This window comes from Carcharodon carcharias, chromosome 1, assembly GCF_017639515.1.
Source record: "Carcharodon carcharias isolate sCarCar2 chromosome 1, sCarCar2.pri, whole genome shotgun sequence".
Classification (NCBI taxonomy): Eukaryota; Metazoa; Chordata; class Chondrichthyes; order Lamniformes; family Lamnidae; genus Carcharodon; species Carcharodon carcharias.
The window spans coordinates 5,959,554-5,980,503 of record NC_054467.1 but is presented as its reverse complement, the minus strand read 5'-3'; the positions used below and the strand labels follow the sequence as shown (position 1 = coordinate 5,980,503).

The 20,950-nt window shown below is 44.4% G+C and overlaps 1 protein-coding gene across 1 annotated transcript in view; it reads right to left on the bottom strand.

Annotated features, from left to right (window-relative positions):
- LOC121284976 (broad substrate specificity ATP-binding cassette transporter ABCG2-like) overlaps positions 1–20,950 on the bottom strand; it is a 56,636-nt gene that overhangs the window by 24,060 nt on the left and 11,626 nt on the right. Inside the window, exons 5-10 of the mRNA XM_041201010.1 lie at positions 19,864–20,016; positions 14,753–14,910; positions 10,871–11,022; positions 5,354–5,458; positions 3,569–3,822; positions 255–337 (exon numbers count right to left, since the gene is read on the bottom strand). Of these exons, the coding sequence (XP_041056944.1) occupies positions 255–337; positions 3,569–3,822; positions 5,354–5,458; positions 10,871–11,022; positions 14,753–14,910; positions 19,864–20,016 (905 nt within the window). The remainder of the gene's footprint in view (positions 1–254; positions 338–3,568; positions 3,823–5,353; positions 5,459–10,870; positions 11,023–14,752; positions 14,911–19,863; positions 20,017–20,950) is intronic.

Below are 20,950 nucleotides of genomic sequence, written 5' to 3'. Positions count from 1 at the left end.
TGGAGGCCATTCGGCCCATCACATATGCACTGGATTATACTGTTAACATATTCTTGGTTAACAAAATAAAGGATTAGAATAATGACTCAATGTCAAGTATTGTTGATAATTCTCCTATGCAGCTCGCTACATTGAGGGTGCTTCATAAATGTAAATTATTTTTGTTGTTATTATGCTAGCCAATCATCTATCATGTTCCTCGGAGAGACTTAGATGTTTCAATTAAGTGGTGCAATCTGTGAAGTTATACCAACCTGTTCTGAATTCCTGCCAAATCATCAGGCACTCCAAAAAATATGGCTCCCACAATCAGCCCCAAGAAAATTACAACCAGCATCTAATGAAATGAGAAAAATTGATTAAGAATAATTAAACATTTAATTGGAATTGGAAGTTAGGGCAGGACTTTCCAGTCCCACCAACGGTGGGCATGGTCGTGGGAGGGGCGGGAAAATTTTCCCATCCCATCCGTGACGATGCCCATTGCTGGCTGGACCGGAAAATCCCCGGCCTTAGTCTCAGTAAAGGCGCCACGAAACTGCCGTCGATTGTTGTAAAAACCCATCTGGTTCACTAATGTTCTATAGGGAAGGAAATCTGCTGTCCTTACCTGGTCTGGCCGACATGTGACCCCAGACTTTCAGCAATCAGGAATGGGCAACAAATGCTGGCCTTGCCAGTGATGCCCACACCCACTGGAAGAATTAAAAAGATGAACGTTTTGGTGGGCTCGTCCAATTGGGCTGCTTTCTGGTGCCTCACATGAGTGCATGTCTAAGCCAAGGAAAAGAGCTTTGGAAACACCACAGCTGATATTGGTCCCACCTCTGCTTGATGACATTGCACATACATTCCAAACACTTTCCAATGGATAACCCATCAGGAGGTGCAACTCCAGCATATTGACCCTTCCCTCCCTTAAAAAGGGGCATAGACCCCAGCGCTCCCCACTATTGCACTTCTTCAACCAAGAATCACCTTAGTTTACTCAGTAACAGTTTGCTGTACAATAATTACACAGTGCCATGGAACTTGTAAACGCTGAAATTTGAATTCAAGCAAGGACATTAAAATCAGTCGGTGCTCAAGTCAGTGCTAATGCGAGGGGAGTGCTAAACTCAAGGAAAGACAGATTTGCATTTATATAGCCCCTCCCTGCCACACCCCAAACTTACTGATCCAAAATTACTGCTCTACTGCCCTGAATCGCCATTTTCTACACGGCGTCTATTGATGCCGCTGTCTCACTCAACGGCTGGGATTTTCAGGCCCCACCACAGCAGATTTCCCCTGTGGCGGTTGCGGTGAGTCATCCAAATCTCTGTTGACTTTGGCAGGACCGGAAGATCCCTCCGGTGGGAGGGGTCAGGAAATCCCGCCCCAATGAGTCGGAGGCAGGCCGGGATTTATGGCAGGACCCATGGCAGAGAGCTCATTACACAGCGGACAGAGGCTGTGAAACCTGTCTGCTGAAACAGCAGCTGATTTCTCATCGCGCCTAATCTGCTTTCCACCAAAGCTCACAGAATGATAGCTCAAAACCTCTTCTTGAAGACTCGTTTCCTGATGGTTAGACTTGGTTCAAAGTTAAAAATCTTGCCAATGTTTTCCAATATATAACAGGCGCCTGGTTCATGCTGCCAGTATGGATCAATTTCACCCTGAGAGTCCACTCAGAAAGTCTCTATAAGCTGCAGCAAAATCTCCCGATCACAAAAATAAAGCAGGATCATTTTGTCAGGTACATAGAGTGAGTGGAGGATAGTTACATAATACAAATAATGTTGGGGGTAGACGGTGGCATCGCAATAATGTCACTGGAATAGTAATCCAGAGGCCCAGGCTGGTGGAGTTTGAATTCAAATTAATAAATCCCTGGAACTGAAAGCTAGTCTCAGTAATGGTGACCATGAAACTATCATTGATTGTTGTAAAAACCCATCTGGTTCACCAATGCCCTTTAGGGAAGGAAATCTGCCGTCCTTACCCAGTCTGGTCTGTGTATGACTCATGATCCACAGCAATGTGGTTGACTTCTAAATGCCCTCTGAAATGGCCGAGCAAGTCAATCAGTTTAAGGACAATTAGGGATGGGCAACAAATGTTGGTCTTGCCAAAAAACACTTACATCCCACGGAAGAATAATGAAAATAAAATGTTGTAAGATCAATCTCAGTCACTCACAGCAGTGAGGTCTCCAAGTGTCACTGATGGGGAAATGCCTAAATCATCTCCATATTGGTCATGAATATTGGCATCATTAAATGCAGCCACTTCTGAGACACTGATTGATCTATTGGGTTGAATTGTTGAGGTCTCTTCCTGCTGATGATCTTTTCAGCAATTCAAGTACACTCTCCCATCCTGCCCACTGATAACTTTTACACACCCTGTGCTTTGCTGTGGGCTGCTGTTCATTGTCCAATGCCTGACTTGGCACTCTAACTTTAATCATGGGCCTCTCTTCCTCTGATGCGTTGATCTCACTTACTGGGGAGTAGGTCAAGGCCAGGCCAAGATTGTAAGGAGCACGCCAAGCTCAGGCAGTCCATACAATATCAGACTCTTAGCCATTCCAGAATTTAATACTTAGTACTCTCAACTCAAGAGGGCACCCTACTGTACAATTTACTTTAGCTGTAAGCCTCCTTTACCTCCCTGCTTTCACTGCCACTAAACATTTCCCCTTCCCCAACAGCTCTCCTCCACCATCGTCACAATACTCTTTCTGGGTTCCAATTTTACCCATTGCTACTCCTCCTACAATGTCACCTTTGTTATACTCCAGGGCTCCAACCTTTGCCCCCTCTGTTCATTACTTACATGTTGCCTCTTAGCAGCAACCTCTATTATAATGAGTTTGTTTCCATGTGTACATTAATAACACTTAGGAAACCTTTCCACCTCCACTATTTACTTCACCACTGTTAATATCCCCTCTCAGGCTTTAATAGCTACATCCCAATTCTTTACTTCAATTGTGCTTTTTCTCGTTCTCTTCTTCTCATCTGCTCAGTGACCATCACAAGTGTTGACTCACCTCAGTGGGTAGCATTCTTACCCTTTAACTCAGAAGGTTGTGGGTTCAAGCCCTATTTCAGAGGCTTGAGCACATGGGCTACAGTGACAGACAGTTCAGTGGCAGTACTCAGGAAGCTGGTGCACTTTTGACAAGATCTTTAAAATGAGGAGTCACCTGCCTCTCCAAGTAGAAGCTAAAAGATCCCACAGAAGCTGCTCAAAGAAAATCAGGGAGTTCTCAGTCTTCTGGCCAATGTTTCTCCCTCAATTTCAAACTTCAACAAAAAAAGCAAGTCTTTCATTTGATTGGCTGCCTCGCTATACCATGTTTGCCGACGTAAGGACACTGATTGTGCTTCAAAACAATTCAGGTGAAGTGCTTTGAGATTTTGTACTATCTGATAAGGCACTCTATATAAATACAACTCTTTCCTCCTTTATTTTTGTAAAAAGCTCTACTTAATCAGAAAAAACAGAGAGTAAGTGAGAGCAATTTCTTTACTTTGAGTTTCAGCGTCACTAAAACAGTGGAGCAATTCCATTTTACCTGAGCAATTGAAGCCTGGGGATTCCGAAGGAGGTTTTTGAAGGATCGTTTAGTCACCCATTTCAGTTGGTGAAAGAATGATGTTGTATACGTAATCCTCCTAGAATCTGACACAGGATTTTCATCTTTTCCCTGAGACAGCTTCTTTAATTCAGACATTATTTCACTGTAATAGGTGGATTTGGAGTATTCCTCTGCGAGTTTGTCTACTATGGTAGTTTCTTTCTTTAAAGCAGATGCATCAAGAGCCAATTCTATGATAGGAGGAGAAATAAACACTTTAATAAGTGCTCTAATCAAACCTATAGCATTTAAATTTAAATAAGTTAAACGCAGTTAGCTTTGCAAAAATCAGTATTTCATTGTCTGGCTCATCATTGAAATGCATGAAAGGCCTGAAGTTATTGTATTGGCAAGCGAAACCTGGCACAGAAAGTGAAGTCTTGTCAGTTTCAGTCCATGTACCCTGTTGATGTGCTGAGAAGTGTAAGTAACTGCCAGATAACCTCTCTTACCACTGAAAATCAACTCTTCCAGATGTGAAGTCTCATTCCTTATGGTTTTAATTGCTGTCGGAGATTTTTCAAAATACTCATTTTAAATTAAAACTTTTCTTTTTCCCTTTCCATTTGGTCCTTTTTTCCCCTCTCTCTTTAATTCTGATCTTTCTTTCCCCACTTTATTTCTCTTTTTGTACCTGATATAACGTTGAATTCACCCACACTAAGGCCAGAATTTCATGCAGACCAGCTGGACTTGCCCCGGTTTAATAGTCAGTGGCGAGCCTGCTTCTGCGCGGCTGGGAAACCCCGAGTTGATTTAATAGCCATCAGGCTGTTAATTGGCTCAGTGTGAGACTCCCAACACACCCCCATCTGGAAGGAAGTCCCGCCTCCAAGAGCTGCCAGTTAGTCAAATGGGAGCTCTCCGAAACTTGTTGGTCTTCTGGTACAAAGAGTTGCTCACAATCGAGTGTTGCAGACTGGCACATTCCTAGGTCCTGGACTACGTACTGAGGGATGCACTAAAGCTTAGGGCAGCTGCACAGAGGTGCAATGGGGAAAGGCCACCATCTAAAGGACTTTCAGACATAGCACACTTAGGGGCTGAGATCTGTGTGGAACCCCTCAGCCTACATGTCCGACATGGCACATATACTGTAAACATCAAAAGTATTGAAATTGTACTAAGACATCTCAGAGTGCAACATGCTGTATGGAGGAAAGTTGAATTCTATTGCGCTTCCTGTAATATTCAATTTGAAATGTTTCAGAATGTACCTTTACAAATTTTGTGAATATATTTTTGGGAAAAAAAAAAGGATCAGAAGAAAGAAGTCAGACCAGACCAGGACTAGCATCGACCTGTGTCCATACTGGTCTGGAGAGTAAAGGCCATGTGTGACTTGTAAACTATCGCCTGGTTGTTATGTATTCATTCATTACTTAATAAATCCTCTTAATTTGTTACACCAAAAGCTACTGTCTGCCAACTTTTTGTCTTGTCAAGAACCTCAATAAAGGTTCAAGTAATTTACAAAACCTGAAAAAAAAATGTTGTTTTCCTGCCGGGTAAATAGCTATCGGAGTTAATCTGCTGTGAAAACACACAGGACATGACATATTCTGGGGAGTAAATCTTGTAACAGGGAAAAAGATACATCCACGGTGGTACATGATGGTGTTCCAGGGTCGATCAGTGGGGTGGGAAGTGGAAATATTACAAAAGATTATCATGAACAAAGAATCAATATTGTCTATTTGGGCCTTATTGTACACACTATACCTGGATCGAAGTCTACAGCTTTATGTGAACTCACTGCAGTTGAGTCTCCATTGATAATATCGAGGAAAAAGTCAGCAGGGTTGTTGAATGGCTCGCAGCTGTGACCTGTTTAAGAAAACAAAAAGAAAAGTTAAAAAGCAAGAGCAAATGTTAGCTCAAAAAAACACATAATTAAACTGATTAATTTTGCTAAAGCATTATTGGCAGTTTGGGTTGTCCAGTCCTAACAGCTCTAGGGACTGTCAAATCAACCAACAACTTATGGCATTTCACAACACATGGGATATCGCTGGGCTATAGAATCATAGAACAGTACAGCACAGAAGGAGGTCATTCAGTCCATCAAGTCTGCACTGGCTCTTTCAAAGGGCAATCCAGATGGTTCCACTCACTCACTCTTTCCCCATACCCCATTACTTTTTTTGTCCTTCAACAATTCATTTAATTTCCTTTTGAAGGTTACGACTAAATTTGAATCCACCACCCTCTCAGACACTGCATTCCAAATCCTAACCAGTCATTCTGCAAAAAAAAAAACGTTTTCCTCATGACACCTCTGGTTCCTTTGCCAATCACTTTAAATCTATTCCCTCTAGTTATTGGTCCTTCAGCCACTGGAAACAGCTTCCCATTAATTCTTATATCTAAATGTTTCCTGAGAAGATGGCTAGCTTCTGATGAGTTGTGTGGAGGAAGGTAAAATGCATCAGTTGCATAGAAACTTAGAAAATTGGAGGAGTAGGTCATCTGCTCTTCGAGCCTACTCTGCCATTCACCATGATCATGGCTGATCCTCTAGCTCAGCATTGTACTCCTGCCCCCTCCCCATAGCCTTGACGTCCTTAGAGTCCAGAAATCTATCTATTTCCTTCTTAAATATATTCAGTGATTTGGCCTCCATAACCTTCTGTGGTAGAGAATTCCACAGGTTCACCACCCTCTGAATGAAGAAATTTCTCCTCATCTCAGTCTTGAATGGTCTACTCTGTATCCTGAAACTGTGACCCCTTGTTCTAGACCCCCCCTCCCCCCCCAGCCAGTGGAAACATCATTCCTGCATCCAGTCTGTCCATCCCTGTTAGAAATTTATACGTTTCAATGAGATTCCCTCTCATTCTTCTAAACTCCAGTGAATACAGGCCTAGCCGGCCCAATCTCTCCTCATACGACAATCCTGCCATTGCAGGAATCAGTCTGGTGAACCTTCGCTGCACTCCCTCTATGGCAAGTGTATCCTTTCTTAGGGCAGATTCTTTGGCTCGGTGAGCGGGGGCGGGGCCCGCTCACTGGGGTGTAAAATGACGCGACGCACGTCATTTCGATTTTCAGTTCGATGGGTGCACAGCGGAATCGGCTGCGCGCCCACCAAACTGTCAAAGGCCTATTAAGGCCTGTTAAAAAGCAATTAAGGCAATCAGCTGAGCTGCCCATCCGATCTTAAGGTTGGCGGGTGGGGGGCAAGGGAAGAGCCCAGGCGGCCTTCGCATTTTTCGTGGAACCTCATCCACGGGCGGAACGAGGCTTCACAGATGATTTTAAATTTTTAGAAAAATTATTAAAATGAATGCACGTGTCCCAGCTCATGTGACAGTTTCACATAAGGGGACATGTCATAACATTTTTATCATCACTTTATTGAACGTAAAATAGCAGCGCCCAGCCGATCAGCTGTACCCCCTCCCCTGCACAGCCAACAACACCTCCCCCACCCCCCCCCACCCACCGATGGGGAGAAATTTCTCCCCTTAGTAGGTAAGGAGACCAAAACTGCACACAATACTCCAGGTGTGGTCTCACCAAGGCCCTGTACAGCTGCAGTAAGACATCCTTGTTCCTGTACTCAAGTCCTTTTGTAATGAAGGCCATTTACCCTCTTAACTGCTTGCTGCACCTGCTTGCTTGCTTTCAGTGATTGGTGTACAAGGACACCCAGATCCCTTTGTACATCAACATTTCCCAATGTATCACCATTGAAATAATAGTCTTCCATTCTGTTTTTCCTACTAAAGTGGATAACTTCACACTTATCCATGTTATACTTCATCTGCTGTGTATTTGTCCACTCACTCAACTTGTCTAAATCGCCTTGAAGCCTCTTAAAATCTTCCTCAACACTCCCATTCCCACCAAGTTTTCTGCCGTCAGCAAACCTGGAAATATTGCATTTGGTTCCCTCATCCAAATAATTGATATATTTTGTGAACAGCTGGGACCCACGCACTGATCCCTGTGGTCCCCCGCCTGCTAATCTGACAAAGACCCATTTATTCCTACTGTTTCCTGGCTGCTAACTGATTCTGAATCCATGCCAATATATTACTCCAATCCCACGTGCTTTAATTTTGCACACTAACTTCTCGGGCTGAATTATCCCCCCCAATGTGGCGGGGGGGGTGGGGGGGTGTTGATGGGCGGGCGCATACCGGTGTGCTTCCAATCGGCCCCCCCCCACCCCGATCGGAGGCGTGGCACCATTTTACGTGGGTGGGCCAATTAAGGCCCGCCCAGCGTGACGCCGGCAGGGAAGTGCTGAGCGTTCCCTGTGCGGGCGGAGGGGGGGGTGCAATTCCCAAAATCGAGAGTGCGCTCTTTCAGGTATGCACACGAAAGAGCACACTCATGTCCATAATTTTTACAAAATCTTTATTAACATTTTTTAAAGCCTACATGAAACCTCATCCTCACTTACTTCCCGCCGGGGCTCCTGGCCTTAAGGTTGGACGGGCAGGTCCTTTCATTACTTAATTGGCCATTGACAGGTCGGCGGGCGCGCAGCTGACTTTGCTGCGCCCCCCCGACCTCCTGAAAATTTAAATCGGGCGCGGTGACGTCGGGCGCGTGTCAGTTTACACGTTGGCGAGCTGGCCCTGTCCCCGCTTGCCGACTCGTGAAAATTCTGCCCCTTATGTGGGACTATTTCAAAAGCTCCAGAACGTTATGTACAAAAGGATATTGTTGAGTTCGAAGCAGTTCGGGGAAGTGTTCAATCAACTCATGGGATGAAGGGCTTATCTTATGAAGGGAGGTTGAACAGGTTGGGTCTACACCCATTGGAGATCAGAAGAATGAGGGGTGATCTTATTGAAACACCTAAGATCCTGAGGGGATTTGACAGGGTGGATACCAGGAGGATGCTTCCTCGTTTAGGGGAGACTAGATCTAGGCAACACAGTTTAAGAATAAGAAGTCTCCCTTTTAAGACAGAGAAGAGGAGACTTTTTTTGTCTCCGAGGATCATTAATCTGTGAAATTCTCTTCCTCAGAAAACAGTGGAGGCCGGGTCATTGAATTTATTCAAGGCTGAGTTAGACAGATTATTGATTGACAAGGGAGTCAAGGGTTAGGGGGGTCGGGGGCGGGGGGGGGGGCGGTGTGGGGGGGGTTGAGGTGCCAGGCAGGAAAATGCAGTTTAAACCACGATCAGATTGGCCATGAAGGCTTGAGTGACCTGCTCCTACATTCCTAGCATTAAGGACCTGGACAGACTATTGACTTTGATGTAGTGGAAACCAGCATTGACAAGAACATCCCATTCCACTAGAAGTCTCTACAAATGAGGTTCAAATTAAACTCCCCTCCCCCATTATTTTCCAAGCATATTTTTATAATAAAGATCTGGCAGAATACAGCTGAATTGTCAACTATGACTCAGCTGGTAGCATTCTCATCTCCGAGTCCACTGCAGGACTTGGGGCACAAAAATCTAGGCTGAGACTCCAATGTGGTACTGAGCGAGTGCCAAACTATCAGCCCTCTTTCAGATGAAACATTAAACCGAGCCATCTGTATCATCTCAGGTACATGTAAAAGATCCCACAGCACTATTTTGTAGAAGAGTAGGTTAAGTTCTCCCCGGTACCCCGGTCAACTTCAATCCCTCAATCAACATCACAAAAACAGATTATCTGGTCATTATCACATTTGTGTGTGTGGGAGCTTGCTGTGCTCAAATTGATTGTTGCATTTCCTGCATTACAACAATGACTACACTTCAAAAGCACTTAATTGGAGCTGTAAAGCTCTTCGGGATGTCATTAGGTTGTGAGGGCACTTAGAAAATCTCAATGCAATCAGGCAGAGTCAACATGGTTTTGTGAAAAGGAAATCATGTTTGACTAATTTATTGAAGTTCTTTGAGCAAGTAACTAGCAATGTGGATAAAAGGAGACCTGTGGATGTGCTGTACTTAGATTTCAAGAAGACGTTTGACAAGGTGCCACATCAAAGGTTACTACACAAAATAAGAACTCATGGTGTAGGGGGTGGCATATTAGTATAGATAGTGAGTTGGTTAGCTAACAGGAAACAGAGAGTATGCATAAATGGGTCATTTTTAGGCTGGCAAGATGTGATGAGTGAAGTACCACAGGGATCAATGCTGAGGCCTCAACTACTTACAATTTAAATCAATGACTTAGATGAAGGTACCGAATTCCTGGTTGCTAAATTTACTGATGACACAAAGATAAGTAGGAAAGTAAATTGTGAAGAGGACATAAGGAGCCCGCAAAGGGAGCTTGTGGATAGGTTACGTGAGTGGGCAAAAAATTGGCAGATGGGGTATAAAGTGGGAAAATATGAATGTGCCCACTTTGGCAGGAAGAATAGAAAAGCAGTATATTATTTAAATGGAGAGAGATTGCAAAACCCTGAGGTTTTGAATTGCAATATGTTAGTGTGCAGCTACAGCAAGTGATTGGGAAGGCAAATGGAATGTTGTCATTTATTGCAAGGGGAATGGGATATAAAAGTAGGGATGTTTTGCTACAGCTGTACAGAGAGTTGATGAGACCACATCTGGAATACTGTGTACAGTTTTGGTCTCCTTATTTAAGTAAAGAAATAAACGTGTTCGAAGCAGTTCAGAGAAGGGTTACTAGACTGATAGCTGGGGATGAGGGGGCATCTTACGAGGAGAGGTTGGACAGGCTGGGCCTGTGTCCATTGGAGGTTAGACAAATGAGAGGAGATCTTACCGAAACATTTAAGATCCTGAGGAGACTTGACAGAGTGGACGCTGAAAATACGTTTACCTTTGCGGGAGAGATTAGAACTGGGTGACACAGTTTAAAAATAAGGGGTCTCCCAATTAAGACAGAGATGAGGAGAAACTTTTTCTCTCAGAGGGTCATGAGTCTTTGGAACTCTCTTCCCCAGAGAGTGGTGGAGGCAGGGTCATCGAATATTCCTAAGGCAGAGGTCCTGACTAACAAGGGAGTGAAAGGATATCGGGGGTAGGCAGGATAGCGGCGTTGAGGCCACAATCAGATCAGCCGTGATCTTATTGAATGGCGGAGCAGGCTCGAGGGGCTAAATGGCCTACTCCTGCTCCTAATTCTCATGTTCATATGAAAGGTGCTGTAGAAATGCAAGTCTTTTTTTGAACTTTGCCGTAAGACTGAACTGGGGTGAGATGTTGTAGCAAATAGGTCGTCTCAGTATTTTACATTTAAGAGCTACTGCCTTTTTAAACTGGAATCTGAGCAATAATCTATTGTCTCATTTACAAACACTCACCGAGTCCTGAGAAATAATCCAATGCCTCCAAGGCTGGACCATGGAACACCAGTCTGCCACTGGCCAGAAGTGTCAAGCTGTCAAACAGTCTAAAGATAGAGTACCTGGGCTGGTGGATTGTGAAGATAATTGTTTTACCTTTTCTTGACAATCTAAAATGGAAAATGCCAAAAGAAAACATCATGACAAATTCTCATCCAAGTTATTCACAACACCTGACTCAAACCTGAGGGTAGTTTGCAACTGTTACCCTGTGAGAAATGCTAAAATTAACTTGAGGTGGCTGACAGCAGCTACCCCAGGTATTGTTTGCTTTCGAGCATCCAGTGAGAACTTCCACTGATACGGCGCTCTTAACGTATTAAGGGAGCAACTCTCAGACAAAATTTGACACCAAGCCGTGTAAGGAGTTATTAGAACAAATGGCAGGGAAATTGGTTAAAGCTGTTGGTTTTAAGGATCATCTTAAAGTAGAAGTGGAGCAGTTTAGGAACAGAGTTCCAGATCTTCAGGTCCAGGCAGCTGCAGACACGATTGCCAATGGGGATGCTCAAGAAGTCAGAACTGGAGGAGCTCAGAGATCTCAAAGGCTGTAGGGCTGTTGGAGGTTACAGAGATAGGGAAGGAAAACACCATCGGTAAACCACCTAAGTACAACTGAATAATGAATTTCCTATCCGAAGGAGGCAGGTGGGAAGAGGAGGACAGACCTCAACGCTTTCCCTGTAAGAGTTTTTTTGGCTTGCTGGAGGAATTTCGGGCAGCTATCCCTTCCTGTTCCCTGCCTCCATTGTGTGTAAGGCCCCCTACTGTTCTTTGACAGGACAGAAATCAGGAATATTTAAACACACATAAATGGCAAAAGGAATTTCAGCAAAAACTTCTTTATCCAAAGAATGTGGAATTCTCTACCACAGAGAGTAGTTGAGATGAACCGTCTAAATACCTTTAAGGGGAAGTTAGACAAACACAAGGGAAATGGAATAGAAGGATACATTGTTAGGCTGGGACGTAGGGATGGGAGGAGGTTCTTGTGGAGCATAAACACCGACTTGGATGGGATGGCCTGTTTCTGTGCTGTAAATTCTTTGGAATTCTACATCATGGGTGGAATTTTGCTCCCATCGGCGGTGGGGGGGGGGGGGGGGGGGGGGGGTGGAGTTCAGGAGCGGTTGCGCCTCCCATCGAGGCATGCCGCCATTTTACGTGGGCGGGCCAATTAAGGCCCACCCAGCGTGATGTCCGCCAGGAAGCGCTGTGCGCTCCCTGTGTGGATACGGGGTGGGGGGGTGGGGTATTCCCTAAGCCGAGAGTGCACTCTTTCACGCATGCGCTCATCTCCCTGAGGCTAAGTGCTGTCTCAGGGAGATCGGCGCCAAATTCAAAAATGTTAAATATAGAGAAATAAAAATTCCCTGACACTGTCACATGAGTTGGGACATGTCCATGACTTTTAATTAAAATTTTATTAAATTTTTAAAAAAGCTACATGAAACTCATCCCACCCGTGGATGAGGTTTGATGCTTTTTTTGCCCGCCAACCTTAAGGTTGGACGCCTTTAACGAGTTCAATTACTTTTTAAATGGCCTCGATTGGCCGTCGACAGGTAGGTGGGTGCACCGCTGATTCGGCTGCACCCCCGCCGACCTGAAAATTGAAATGACGCGGGGTGACATCGGGAGTTTCGCCCAACGTCATTCAGTGTCATTTTACCCTTCGGCGAGCAGGCCCCGCCCTCCCCCCCCCAACCACCGCTCACCGGCCTCAATATCCTGCCCCATATGGAAGTTCCAAGAGTTGAGAGAAAGAGAGGCAAGAGGAACAAAGTGTGAAAACTGTGTATTTGGAAGTCAAACTATGTACAAAATTTCAGGAAGGCCACACCTCCTGTGAATAATAGTATTCATTAATATTTAACTCTATTCAAACATTTTGTGCCAAAGTAAACACTGAAGGTGAGAATCCTTGGTCTAAATGTTGAAGTTGGTTTTTTAAGAATAACCATGTCAGAATACTTATTAACTTGAACTATGGTGATAACATAAATAGTTCAATTAATGAAAGTAATTGCTTTCTAGATCATCCTGGTGATTGTAAGAAGCCAGTAGTAGAAGTAAGGGACAGAGGAGAATGTGGTCACAGCTCTACTCCAGATGAATAACAGGGTAATATTCTTCTGTTCTTGTAACTATTGCTTGACCATTGCAATTGTTTTAATTTATGCTTGACTTGCCCAACTCAGTAAGAACCACTTACTTTCCAAGCAGGATTTTCATCCTCGAGGCAGATAGCAGTAGTGCAGAAAATTCCTGGTTCAGCCTTGCCTGCCCAACTCAGGAAAAAGTGTTGCACAGATGGGGTTTTCGTTGTGGGGGTCGGGGGGGGGGGTGGGGTGGGGGGGTGGGGGGGTGGGGGGTGCGGTGGTGTGTGGGGGTGTGTGTGGGGGGTGGTGAGGTGCTGCAGCCAGGGGATCCACTGCAGGAAAGATTATAGAGGCGGCTACAGAGGATGTTGGGTGTGGAGGCGTGCTGCTTAAAAGGCCCACCTCGGTGCTGTGGGACTTCATCCCAGTTGTAATGAAAAAAGTAAGGCCCTCTAGCCCCCACCCTTAAAATCCAGACACACTCCCCATACCCCATCTATGCCATCTCAAGCCCCTCCAACCCTTCCTCACACCAAGCTATGGTACTTCCCATGGTACCTTTCATGCCCATTCACCCACTAAACACTGTATAGAACCAATGAACCCTATAGTGACAGTAGTATGTGTAAAAAAAAAGCTTTAAAAAAGTTATTAATTGGTAACTTTCCACTTTCTTAAACAAAGCTCCTGTAACCAATAAAAGTGTCAATTACCCAGACCCTTCAAAGTATCAATAAACCTCTTTGTCTTGTGTAATTAAACATTGTGCAATTAACAGAATAGATCAGAGAGCAAGAGCTGTCAAGAGTGCATAGAGACTTGGCTAAGAGCCAGGCATCCATTAGTTTGTTGAAATGGCTGAGTTCCACAGAAAATATTGCTTGATTGACAACTTTTGTTCTCTGATCTCCACTGTCAATTGCACAATGTTTATTTTCACAAGGTTAAGAGGTTTCAAGTGCTTGCAGTTTCAGCTATTGATACTTTAAAGAATCTGGGTGACTGAATAGCCTACTCCTGCTCCTAAGCCTTATAATACTATACTCCTATGGTCCTTAAAATAGAAGTTCCATACAGAAACTACATTATACCTTATGTGGCATCCAATGGAAAATGCTATAAGCTCCCCAGAAATTCTATAAAGTTTTCATCTGTCTTCCCGCAGTTAAATAAACAATGAAGTTCTGGAGACCGATGTTAAAAATTCTCTAGTTATAAAGTAACCACGTTTTATAACCTTCCAGACTCAATATTGATTTCAATCATTTCAGATCTAATCACTGCTCCCATTTTTTCAGATACCCGGAAATGATCCTGCTTTTCCCATTTACACCTCCTCTAGGCCGATCGTTTGTTTCTTTACTCGTTCCATTACCGTCCTCTTTTGCCTTGCTCCATCATCTCTTTTGTCATTTAATCTCTCCTGCCTTCCACCAATCAAACACCTTCCCTTCTGTTCTTCTCCGTCCACAGCCAGCCCCCTCCCCCCACACACCCACCCCCTTCCTCCTTTTCCCTGTCTCTGTACTTGCTTAAAACCGGTGACATCTCTTAACTTCATCCAGGTCAGATGGAAGATCATCAACCTGAAGTGTTAACTCTGTTTTTCTCTCCACAGATGCTGCCTGACCTGCTGAGTATATTCTCTGCAATGTTCCTCTGTTCTTATTTCTCACTTCCAGAGTCTACAGTGTTTTTGCTTTTGTTAAAACTTAACAAGTTGGTTACATGAAGATACCTTTGCAGCAGCAACAGGACAGCAAATGCTGTGCTAGCATCCAAACCGGTGGTCGGTTCATCCAAGAACAAATATGATGGGTCAATGATCAGTTCCATTCCAATATTTGTCCTCTTTCTTTCTCCACCAGACACTCCCCGAATAAACATGGTTCCAATCTGTTTTAAGCATGAAAAGGGAAAAATTACTGGGGAGATTCCTTTTCCTCTTAGCTCCTTCTGGCAATGAGTGCATCTCTGTAAAAATATACTCATTTATAAAGAAACATACGCCGCCAATTAGGAATCTTAACTCAAGGAGGCTGGAGGACAGCCAGTGTGAACAAGGCCATGCAAACCCTCCAGAAAAAATAAACTTACATCACTACGGCACCTTTCACAACCTCAGAATGTCCCAAAGCAGTTTGCAGCCAATGAATAGCTGTTAAGAACATAAGAAATGGGAGTAGACCATGTTGCCCTTTGGGCCTGTTCATGGCTGGTCTTCTGCCTCAACTCCACTATTTCCTGGGGCTGAATTATTTGTCACGTGGGCAGATGCCTGCCCGGCGAGGGCAAAATCCAGCCCTCCATCCCCTGAGAGACCAAAATCCTATCCATCTCAGCCTTGGATACATAATATGAGAGTAATGTGTCATCATTATTATAGGGTAGGTCAGGTGGCAGACAATTTGCACACTGTAAGCTCTAAAAATGGCACAATGATAACAACCAGATAATCTGTCCTTTTTAGTGACATTGTTTGAGAAAGAAATATTGGCCAGGACACCTGTGAGAACTCCCCTGCTCTTCTTAGAAATAGTAGCTATGGGGATCTATTACATTCACCTTAGATGGCACAAGGGCCTTGGTTTAATACCTCATCCAAAAAAAGGCACCTCTGACTGTGCAGCACTGTCAGCACTGCAGTGGGAGCATCCGTCTAGATTTTTGTGCTCAAGTCTCTGGATTAGGGCTTGAACTCACAGCCTTCTGGCACCCACTGAGTGATGGCAGAAACCTCCCCCTTGTGAGGTTGTAGCTAAGGTTAGGGCAGAGCAGAGAGACTTTTGCTGTGCCTTTAATCAGGTTGTACAGCAACCAGTGAGTACTTCATATTGATGTTGAGCATCTGGAATGGAAAGTGTCTTATTCCCCAGCATTAACATCCACCATCTTGCTGAACACAAAATTCAGACAAAAAGATTTTTACAAGTTCCAGAATGATGATTTTCAGAGATTTTCTCCTATTATTTTAAAAATTCGTTCTCAGCTTATGGGCATCGCTGGCAAGGGCAGCATTTATTGCCCATCACTAATTGCCCTGGAGAGGTGGTGATGAACACCCTTCAGCCTGTGTGGTGAAAGTGCTCCTACTGTACTGTTGGGGAGGGAGTTCCAGGATTTAGACCCAGCGACAACAAAGTGATATAGTTCCAAGCAGATGGTGTGAGACTTAAAGGGGAACTCGCAGGCCCTAGTGATCCTGCTTTCCATGTCCTTCAAGGCAACAGAGGCTTTCGATCTGGGAGGTGCTGTCGAAGGAGCCTTGGCAAGTTGACCAGCAAAAAAGACTCAAATGGCGACCTCGGGGGGGGGGGGGGGGGGGGTCACACAAATAGTTTCTGTATGCAGCAGTCACCAGCATGTACCTGTCATACCTGGAGGAATAACATGAGGATGTGCAGCAAAAGGGTAGGTTATCCAGGAGATACAGGCCGGCTTCTCCCTTGAATCTGCTCTGTCGACCTCACTTCCCCTTGGCAGAATGGGATCAGCTCTGAGACATTCCCTGGCCATAGTTACCAAGTAAAGAGAGAGGAGGGAGAATCCAGTCCGAGGCAATATTTTAAAGTTAGAGCAAGGCTGTTTAGGAGTGTAATCTGGAACTTTTTTTTTCCCACACAAGGGGAGTGGAAATCCATAATTCGCCCCTCAAAAAACCTATGCATGCTGAGGCTCACAGCTTTCAAGAGCGAGCATGATAAATTTTTATTGGCTAAGGGAGTTACAGAACCCAAGCTGGTGGATGGTGGTTGAGGTACAGATCAACCATGATCTAATCAGATAGCAGAACAGGTGTGAGGGGCTGAATGGGCTCCATCGGTTGCTACTGGAGGCATCACATGGGGATGTTGGATACACAGGATGGAAAGGAGGTGACAATTTCAATCAGCCATTAGCTGATTGTTGCTTCAAAAAAAAGGATCAATAAATATAACTGGAAACCACAGGTCAGGGAGTTGAATTATAGTTGCAGAGAAAATATTTGAAATAATTTTAAGAGATCAGGAGAACAAATATGTTCTAAAGACAGAAATAAAAACAGTAAGTGCTGGAAAAACCCAGCATTTGGACGGCGCCAATGGAGAGGCAGAAACAGAGTTAGCGTTTCAAGCCTGATGTGACCTTTCTGTCTTGCGAAGGAAGGTCATATTGAACACGAAACATTAACACTGTTTGTCTCCACAGAAGCTGCCAGGCCTGCTGAGTTTTTCCAGAACTTTCTGTTTTTATTTCAGACCTCCAGCATCTGCAGTGTTTTGATTTAATTTGCTTTAAAGACAGGACTGGTTATGGAGCAGTCTAGGTGGATTCAGGGAAGTTTGTTATTCCTGGACACTGGTAGGGAAGGGAATGCGTATTATATTCTGTTTTTCTGACAATCTGATAGCTAATTTAAGGAGTGGGTGACTAGGGTAATTGAAAACTGGCTTAAACCAGGTCAGAAAAAGACCTTACAGCAAAAACATTTCAGACTGGAAAAAAATTAGGAGCAAGACATCGGATTGGTTTCATTTATTCTTTTTGAAGAGAATAGAGAGACAAGCAATCATCCTAAAATCTCTCATTCACAATCCAATTGCACTTAATCTGCTCTGCCATATATTTTGCCATCACCTGCAAACTCAGGGATATGTCTACAAAAGTATTTTAGACTATAGCGATGAGAGAAAAGGGATACAATAAAGATTCCCTTTTCTCCCTTAAATTTTAGGGCCAGGGATAATTAGTTTCCAGTCTGGCCCAGTTGATGCATGTTACATCACAGCTACAGCATGATGTCCCATTATCATATGCACAGTGAGAGACCATTTAAGCCATTGCTCTTGTGTTTATTTGCTTGGAAATAAGAGCCAAGCAAATCCAAAGGTGGATCTTGGCTGTTCCTGGACAAAATTATCTATGAGGTATTATGAAACGTAACTGAAGTAGTAAAGGGTTCTTGGCCATTGTGAAGATGGGTTGGTGCTTGGAGTATTGGGGGTTCAGCTCTCCTGCCAATACACGGTATTGGGGTGAATTCCAAGATGGGTAACAAAGTTGGCCCCTCCGGTGAGGGGGCTGGGGTTTGGGAGGTTGCAAGTGAATATCCTGGTGCTATACCGGGTGTACCAATCACCAGGACACACTGGGCAGGATTTTTAGCTCGGTGGGCAAGTGTGATTGGCGGGTCCGAGATCAGCAGGGGAACAGGCCACTGACCATGATTTCACGCTGGCCATTTAACGGCCGGACAACGAGAAGCACACGCTGAACTGCTCAGCGCTGCCGGGGAGGAGGGTGGGTGCTGATGTAAGTGTGGGCGGAATGAAAGCTCCCTGAAGGCAGAGAGCAGCCTCTGGGAGCTGAAGACTTGAAAACAATTAAAGAAAGATTTTAAAATCAGGAGAAAAATTGTCCAAGCATCACAATCAGTCACCAGAACATATACATGATAAAAATGCTGCCCATAGGTTTAAAATTTGTTTTTATTTTATAACGGAAACCTCATCCTGCCCTTGGACAAGGTTTCATGAAAAATGCAAAGTCCGTCTGGCCAATTCGCCCGTCCACCCACCGTGAGGTGGGACATCAACATAAAATCAGAGACAATTGCGACTTTAATTACACTAATTAGCCTCTTAATTGTCGGCGGGTGCCCTCACGACTTTTGTGTGCGCCCCGCTGACCAAAGCATGGCGTGAGCGCAGGATGATGTCTGGACGCTCGTCCGATGTCATTCTGTGTCCGATCGGGCCGGGCACGCGCCCCACACACACCGACCTAAAAATTCTGCCCGCTGGCCACAGGAGCGCAGATATGGAGGAGGGAGGCACGCTCACAAGGGAGATCTCCCGGTGTTCCGTCCACTGAATGTTTAGTCAAGGCGGTCAGATAATCAAACATTAGTGTGCAGCCCGGTGCCGTGGAATTGCAGGATTGAAATAAAAGCCAAAGACTTCCCATTAAAACATAACTTTAACATTTCTCAATGCATTGTGTTGAAGGCCCTACATTGTGTTGAAGGCCCTACATTGGTCCGGGAATTCCATCTCACACTAGTGCTGTGAATTGGATTTTTTACCTCACTCTTTATGTGATATTACATTTGGGCCAGAAGTTGCTGTGAGTGTGAGCAGATGACAGCGCAGTGAGACAGCATCGGGTCTTCTGGGACCTCAGTGAGTGACGGGGCCCATCAGTCGCTCTCCGCAGAGTGAATAATGGAGAAGAAAAATGGGCAAATTAGAATCAAGTTCATTGCGAACAGAGAAACAAATAGAGGGAAAGAAAGATTGGATCAAAGGGAGGGCAAAAGCAGAAGGAAAGGCTAAATTTAAAAATTAAAGTAAAGCCCCTAGGGAAATCTTACTAGCTGGAGGAATCAGATGGCCACAGTTTCAATTGTTCCCTTTCTGGGCTGGAAAGGTTTGAGTTTCAAGTCAGGATCATAAATCATGCCATTAACAAGGCACAACATGGCCAGCCCTGAAGGGCTGTTGCAAGGTTAATGCATATTAATGATGCAAATCCAGCAATTTCATAGCGCATGATGGGGGTGGGGGGGATGGGGGGGTTGGGGTGGTGGTGATGGTGGAGAAGGCCCTTGGCAGATGGTCGTTTATTCTTTTTAATCGAGAGGCTAACGGCGCAAATCGTCCAGGAACTGGTGGCAAATCACAACTCATAACATTTCTCTTTCTCGCAATAAATTTCTGGAGGTATGTCTTGCATTCTAGTAATGGTAGGAACCATCAAATGCTCATTCTTTTCCAGCAAGTTCTGGCCCATTAAGTCTTTCACAGGGAAATAAGGACAGCGCAAGTGTTTCAGCTTTCAGCAGAGAACAGAATAAGAACTCTCCCCTACCTTGGAGTCTGCCACTTTGGTCAGTCCAAGTTCTTTCATGACCTGGTCAATCCTTTCATTCTTCTCCCTGTTGTGAATGCTCCTCGGTAAACGCAGTGCAGCAGAAAACTGTAAATTCTCTCTCACTGTCAGCGTTCCCATTACCACATCATCCTGGCAAACCAAAAGATTTTAAGAAATTAAGAAAACAGGCAGTGCAGTGGTCAACCGAAACCAAGAAATCATTATTAGATCAAACGAGTGTTCAAATGACACCTGGAAAGCTGACATTTCAACTGGATATCAAAGTGGCCATAATCTTATTGGATGAGGGACAGACATGAAGGGCTCAATGGCTTCCTCCTGTTCCTATGTTCCTAGAAAGAAGGAGTAAAGAAAAGGGACTTGCATTTAGCACTTTTCATAAGTTCAGGATGCCCCAAAGCGCTTCACAGCCAATGAGGTACAATGAAGCTGAGTCATTGTTGCAGCCAATTTGTGCACAGTGAAATCCCACAAACAGCAGTGATAATGACCAAATAATCTGTTTTAACTGATGTTGGCTGAAGGATAAATATTTGCCCAGGACACCAGGGTAAACTTCCTTGCTTTTCTTCCAATATTACCTTGGGATCTTTTACGCCCGCCTGAGGGGACAGCTGGTAGCCTCAGGATAATATCTTAACTGAAAGATGGATACCTCAGACTGTCCACTTTGAACCTAAAGAGGACAGATGCTAAATGGTGAAAGGCTAGAAACAATGGAAGTCCAAAAAGACCTAGGGGTTCATGTACGCAGATCATTTAAAAATGACATGGACATGAAAATAGTCATAAAGGTGAATGAAAGGCTGGCCTTCATATTTAAGGGACTACAAAGGGTGTAGAAATTATGCTACTGTGTTCAGTTTTTGGGTACCGCACCTTAGGAAGGAGATATTGGGGCTGTAGAGGGACTGCAGCATCGATTTACCAGGATTATGCATAAACATCTCATTAAAGTACAAGAGACTGCACAGAGTAGAGTTGTATTCCTTGGAATTTATGAGGTCAAGCAGTGATTTGACCTAAGTTTTCAAGACATTAAGGTGAATGAATGGGGTAGATA